Below are 7532 nucleotides of genomic sequence, written 5' to 3' on the forward strand. Positions count from 1 at the left end.
TTCAGATTTTCAAGATATAATGATTCTAATATTTATAAATTCTTAACACCCGTTTAGGAATGCATAAAGTTCCAATAATGCGTTTTCATTTTTTTTCAAATATCAACGTTTCAAACATGCATGAATATTGCACATAAAAATATACATTTTATACATGAAGCAGGTACATATAAAAGCACTTCTCATAAAAAATATTGAAATAACTATTGCTATTCGATTTATCAATTCATTCAACCAATTCATTTCATATTCATATTTATTACATGTTTCTCTATTTAGATATAGAAATAAGATCTAGACAAAAGTTACGAAATACTAAATAATATCAAACTGGAGACATTCGAAAATACATTTAAAAAAAATGAAATATATATTGTAGGAACTTAGCTACCATTATAAATTTCACCTTCTTATTTTATCTCAATTTTTCTGGAGATTTTACATATTACATATACATTTTCCTCACTTCAACAGCTGATTTCAATTCCAAATTTAAATATTATTTTCTATATTTTCCTTTATGATATGATCATTTCAAAATAAATACATTCAATTTACTTTCACAATACATGACAACGTGAACATATTATTATCTCCACTTATACAAATATTTGATATGATTTTTTGCAGATCATTCAATAGAGCAAGAACTTTTCCTAATCATGGTTCAAGAAAAAGAACAGTTATTAACTAGGTATATAATGAGAATATGTTCAAATTAGATCCGTAAGATATCTTTTAACATGAGATACGACATTTTTTACATTTGCATATACCTACATTATTGCAAAAATGAGTGTACTATATTATATGCATAGGTAGAAGTTTTTACATCAATATCACGTGATATTAAAATATTATTATTATTATTATTACTATATATTATGAAAATAAGTCAAAACGTTATGTTCTATCAACATAACGGGTAGTATATATTATACAGGGTGTCCCAGAATTAGTTGTCCATAATTTGCTACCGAATTATCCGGTACGAGTCTCAAGATGGATACCTACTATTCATTTTTTTTCAGAACTAATGCAGCAAAAAATTATTAAATTTGGTTTGACTTTGTCACTCTCTAAACACGCTCCAACTACTACTGTAAATGTGCTATAAACATCAGGTGCGACTCAAACTGGGGGCTCCAGGGGTAAATTTCAAACGAGAACTTTATCGTACCAAAATTTCGATCATGAGAAGTTTTTAATTCTGCTCTGCTTGAAAAAATAGAGAAGAGTACGTTTTTTGGTACAAACATTAGGTTTTTGCCTCAAAATTTGAAAAAAATTAAGGTATGAAAAAGTTGTTGTGAAATTTATCCTTGAAGCCCCCATTTTGAGAATTTTTGTTGAGTTATTTTCAGAGAAAAGCTATAAACCCATTTTTCCGCTTAAGGGGCTTTTGCTGGATCTAGAAACATTTTTCGAAAAAAAATTATTTGAATGTCCCGTAATATTTTCAATCGTAGAATATACGGTATATTGACCTCTAATTTTGGAACATCCAGTGAACTTATAACACACATAAGGTATGTTATGATTGTTATACATTTTATTTTTTACTAACTAATGTTATTCATATTAGAATAACGGAAAATCTACGTATATTGCACATATTTTCGATTAGATTATTTCTTAAAAGCACTAGGCAAACCATATTTCAAAACCAAACCATATATATTACTAACTAATACTAATATTCTTCATATGACTATATCGTTATCGAATTTTTTTCCAACCTTTCCTCTGTCATGTTTCGATAATCAATTTACACGTCAAACAGTTTCCTGTGTTTTATCGAATAATAACTACTCTTCAATACTATTATTTATGAATAGTTATCTATAAAGTTATGTTAGATATTATAAATTAGAACTGGCCTATAGGTACACAAATAAACCTCAAGGTCGCGGTTCAGTGTCACCCCTAAAACTATATCTATTATAAAAGATATATGTATATATACTATATATAAAAACAAAATGAGCATCAGATAGAACTTATTTTGGGTAGACAACCTCTCCCAATGATGTAACGTTTTGACATTTTATTTAATACTGATTATTAGGGCCAGTTGCACCATTTACCTAAACATTGATTTAAATTTAAACATTGATTAATTTCTGATTTCTCTTGAGAAATCATAGAGTAATCAACGTTTAAATTTTTAATCAATGTTCAGGCAAATGGTGCAACTGGCCTCTATAATTTCATTATTCAATATCACTTTACGGAAAAAACCTGATCAAAAGAACGGTCATACATTGGCTCATCAATAACTATTTTTAATATAAATAAATTTGAATGAATCGTTAAAATCATAGAATATACCTAATCTACCATAGTTTAATATAAACCAATATACCAAAAAGGGATGTTTAATTCTGCATATGAAATATTGATTATGTGGCAATTATTATGTACATAATTATAATATCAATTGGATTCAAATTTAACTTCAGAGTGATTTAAGTGAAAGCTATAAACCCCATTTTTCTGTACCCTTGAGGGGCTTTTGCTGGATCTAGAAACATTTTTCGAAATAATTTGAATGTCCCGTAATATTTTCAATCGTAGAATATACGGTGTATTGACCTCTAATTTTGGAACATCCTGTGAACCTATAACACACATAAGGTATGTTATGATTGTTATACATTTTATTTTTTACAAACTAATGTTATTCATATTAGAATAACGGAAAATCTTCGTATTGCACATATGTTCGATGAGAATATTTCTTAGAAGCAGTAGGCAAACCATATTTCAAAACCAAACCATATATATTCTTCATATGACTATATCGCTATCGAATTTTGTTCTAATCTTTCCTCTGTCATGTTTCGATAATCAATTTACACGTCAAACAGTTTCCTGTGTTTTATCGGATAATAATTACTCTTTGATACTATTATTTATAAATAGTAATTTATAAAGTTATGTTAGATATTATAAATTAGAACTTACCTATAGGTACACAAATAAACCTCAAGGTCGTGGTTCAGTGTCACCCCTAAAACTATATCTATTATAAATGATATATGTATATATACTCGCGCCCCAAAAAATATTAATATAAATCGCATTAGAAACAGAATGAGCATCAGGTAGAACTTATTTTGGGTAGACAACCTCTCCCAATGATGTTACGTTTTGACGTTTTATTTAATACTGATTCTTAGGGCCAGTTGCACCATTTACCTAAACATTGATTAATTTCTGATAACTCTTGAGAAATCATAGAGTAATCAACGTTTAAATTTGTAATCAATGTTTAGGCAAATGGTGCAACTGGCCTCTATAATTTCATTATTCAATATCACTTTACGGAAAAAACCTGATCAAAAGAACGTTCATACTTTGGCTCATCAATTACTATTTTTAATATGAATGAATTTGAATGAATCGTTAAAATCGTAGAATATAATCTACCATAGTTTAATATAAACCAATATAAGGGATGTTTAATTCTTCATATGAAATATTGATTATGTGGCAATTATTATGTACATGATTATAATATCAATTGGATTCAAATTTAACTTCACAGTGATTTAAGTGATGTTTAATTTGAGATAAAACTCTTTAAAATAGTTTATAATAGTTCGTCATTTGTATCGGAGTGCACAATGACTTTTCTCTCCAGATATGAAAATTTATCATATTCAAAACATAACTAAAGTCTTCCAGTTAGTAATTGCCTACTTCAATTATCTTTTTCAGTCATCGAAATCTTCATCCTAATTCACATATAAGAATTTACCTACTTTTAATGCATTTGCTCCTATATCAAGTTAGCATCGGAAAATAAGTAATAACATCATTATTTTCCTCCTAAATTCAGAAAACTGAAGTTCAAGAACTTCTTGACTTCTGGACTTTTGACCTGGGTGTCGTTCAGCTCTATCTCCTTGTAGGCCGTCTCATCGTCTTCCTTCCCACTATTGCTTATATCGGCAGACTGTCCGTTTTGCCTCATTCCATTGGATCCAATATCCTTATCGTTATCATTAACGACCGATCCAATGATCTCCTCTTCACTTTTATCTGTGTTTGGATTTAGGGTCGTCTCATCAATAGTCTGAGATCCATCGGTTTCTGATTGGCTGAACGAAATGTCTAAGCTTTTTCCAAGTTTCGTCTTCAATACGTTGGTGAAGGAGCCGTATGAAGCCTGTGGAAATTAAGGTTATTTCAAAGGTTAATGTAACAGAAAAAATTGAGAAGATCTTTTGGGCGCTCTTTATTTGTAATATAGTCATCACTCTTTGATGTGATATCGATAGTTTTTAAGTAATAAAATTTCAGTACCGATAGAGGTTTTTTGTTTTGATAGTTTAGGATCCAAAGTACCTATTGATACCTTTCGAAGTGTCCCCAAAACTAGAGTCAACCTTTACTCGTGGATATCATAGCGTGAGTATTTTGAAAAATATGAAGAAGGTGCTCATTTGGTATCAGAATGTTACTTTTGAATGCCGTTGCTGACTACAGAACAGTTTATAAGTAACAATAACAATAATTTATTCATTCTGTTGGACCCAATCTTGGGTACAGGATAAAGGACAAGTCATAAGAAGTATAGGTGATTTTTTATGTGGAATCAATCAAAAACCTCTAAAAGACACACCTTACAGAAAAATGTTTTGAATGAAAATTTGATGGTTTTAAGGGGGTATTCCACTTATGCCAGAACCTTTTCCATTTAATTCCCCCTTGTGGGGGTATGGGAGTCAACATTGGAATTTCAAATGGGAAACCCTGCTTTTCATTTTATGGCAAAAATTACAACAGTTTTATACTTTTTTTTGAGGATGGCTCTGTAATGGAGTTTGAATTTTCCGTCTATAAACGACTTTAATGTATCCGTTCGTACGTTTTCTGCTGAACTGTTTTTAGTACCTACGTACACTGTTGGTAATCGTTTTAAAATGGCACAATTATTTGTTCTTGGTTCGAAATACTTCCCATCAATTAATGAGGGTATATAAATTGAAAGAAGATTATTTGGAATCTAGTATACTAGATTCTAAATACATGTACCTAAATTATTGCCAAAACTACGATAATATTCAATAGAACATTCAAGAAATTCCAGTTAAATATTAGCTAACTACAGGAAATTCCTGTAAAAGCTCAGGTTATAAGTTTCATATACAGCTAACAAGTATTGTAATATATGAACAATAGTTCTTTAATACAACGGAAAATTCCTGTTAAATCGATACAACAGTTCCGTTATAAGTAAAAAAATTCCTGTTTTAGTTTAGTGTTCATTACTGCAAATTCTCGTAGATACTGAAGTTCGAAGCTTGGAACACAACTATCTAGTTTGTTTATTAAACAGGAAATTCCAGTTAAATCAGATGTAACGATCCTGTAAATAGTCATGCATATTCCTGTTTTTCTCACAATATTATATTCCTATTGAAATGACAGACTGCCGTTTGGTTACATTAATTCGTATTCTACGAATTCGTATTCTATAGAATACGAATCTGAAATAAAAAACAGGGGTTCTTATTTGAAATTCCAAAGTTGTCCCCCTTATACCTCCCAAAAAACCAAATTAAATGACAGGGGTTCTGGAATAAATGGTCTTGCCTTCAAAATCATCAAACTTTTATCAGTGTGATGTTTCTTTTTCGAGATTTTTGACTGATTCACTCAAGAAAAAAATTATATTTGGTATTTGAGAAAATTAATAAATGATATTTATTTTGAGATCATGGTTGTCGGTTAGTAGGTATATATAATATATTACATATTCAAATTTAGGATTTCATCTTAGTCAGATATCAGATCTATTGTAATGAAAATATTTGGAATTTTTTTCCATGTTTTCTTCGAATTTCTGTGATTCTAGTATCGCGATCAACGAGAAATATTGTGCACAACTCGAATTTATAACTGTCCTTCCAGTATCCACCTCCAATATTTCAACTCGAGAGGATCTATTGTCATCGAAATATTAGGTTATGATATGATGATACGATCAACAAAAAATTTCTCATCAAGCTTGAACCTATCATACTCTTACTCTAACCGCTCCAAAAGTTTCAATTCTATTGGATCTGTTATGACTGAAATATTGAGTATTTTATCATGGGCCATAGGTTATTGCAATATACATATATGCCCTTGGCCAATGTTTTCAAATATACTGAAAACAACAGAAACGAATGAGCAATAATATAAATATGCGATGGATAAAAATTGTTACGAAACAAACATTGTATTTTCATTCAGTAGGTACTTCGGAATTTATTCACATATGATTTTTTTGTCAAGGACTTGGTTCACATGACCCCCCCTTCTTCAAATGCTCCAGTTAGTGTAAAGCTATTTTTTCCTTTTTGGGGTAGTATAAAAGTATGAGATTTGTCACATCCCATCGATTTTGCATTTTTAATGAATGAGGTAGAACTCAAAATATATTTGAATATTGGTTAATTTATTTAGCAACACAAGACAGTTCTCAATAATAATCTAGAATACAGAATTATTAATATCAGTTTTCCTCTGACGAATAATTCAACAGCAGCTATAATAATTAATTTAAAAATCCTTACGCTGCCACTGAAAACTATTTGCCACACAATTAAAGTTATGTTTACCTCTAAACGAATACCTATTCATGTGATTATTATTGAAAACGTGATTTGTTAAATGTTTGTTTATTTGTGTCTATTCGTTATTTATCACCTACCTTGAATCGATGCAACTTCTCCTGCGTGCTCTGTAAAATATTGTTGATTTCGTCCAACTTCCTACCCGCTGCAACTTTGGAGTTCTCGTCGTCATTCTTCACGTACTACAAATTTGTTGTTCAATTCTCTATATTCGAATTTTTTTTATTATCAACTCTTTCTTACCTCTGAAGTCTCAATTTCTTCAGTTTCGTCCTCCTTTTTCGATATTTCTACGTTGTCGGCGACGTTCTTTAAGTATTCATCGTAAGAAGGTGGTGCAATACCCAAAAGTTCTGCTCTGGAGCATTCAAAATCGTATCCAGGATCGTTCATTTTCACTGGCATTAGTTCACTCACAGAAGATTGAAAAAGGATGATGAGAAATCACGTAATTTGCTCTTTGGATATGCCCGCCATCTGAAGGGGAAAGCTTTTTTGAACGTGGGGAGGTTGGTAGCAGTGCCGCGATATTGATTTTCTTCGTAGTGGGTGGAAACATGAAGTTGAAATTCACCCCCAATTGAAAAAAGTTCATTATTTATTGATATTGAATTTCAACGGTAATTATACCGTCACAGTTGAAATATGTGACATAAAATCGTTAAATTTAAGGAAAGACCCAAAGAGAAAATGATAAGATTTTGTTAAAACACTTTTTATCAGAAGATTTTTTATTTGAAATTCAATGAACCTTTGAGGGTTTATTTAAAAAAAATTCAACATTTATGTCCAAAAGTTTGAATAGACACTGTCTTGGCGTCATCAGGAGCTTCTGAGTATTCTGAGTATCTCCTATTGCGCCTTGCAGGTCACAAATCTGTAGGTATATATGTGATGTGA

At 30.5% G+C, this 7532-nt stretch overlaps 1 protein-coding gene across 1 annotated transcript; it reads right to left on the reverse strand.

The window, feature by feature from the left end:
• LOC123674580 lies at positions 1-7138 on the reverse strand. The gene is made up of 3 exons (XM_045609497.1): positions 6876-7138; positions 6710-6814; positions 1-4174 (listed from the first exon to the last, which is right to left on the reverse strand). Exons 1-3 carry the CDS (start codon positions 7035-7037, stop codon positions 3824-3826), a joined length of 618 nt encoding a protein of 205 aa, XP_045465453.1. The 5' UTR covers positions 7038-7138; the 3' UTR covers positions 1-3823.
• Positions 7139-7532: the final 394 nt, after the last annotated feature.

This window comes from Harmonia axyridis, chromosome 3 (genome assembly GCF_914767665.1).
Source record: "Harmonia axyridis chromosome 3, icHarAxyr1.1, whole genome shotgun sequence".
In the NCBI taxonomy this organism is placed as follows: Eukaryota; Metazoa; Arthropoda; class Insecta; order Coleoptera; family Coccinellidae; genus Harmonia; species Harmonia axyridis.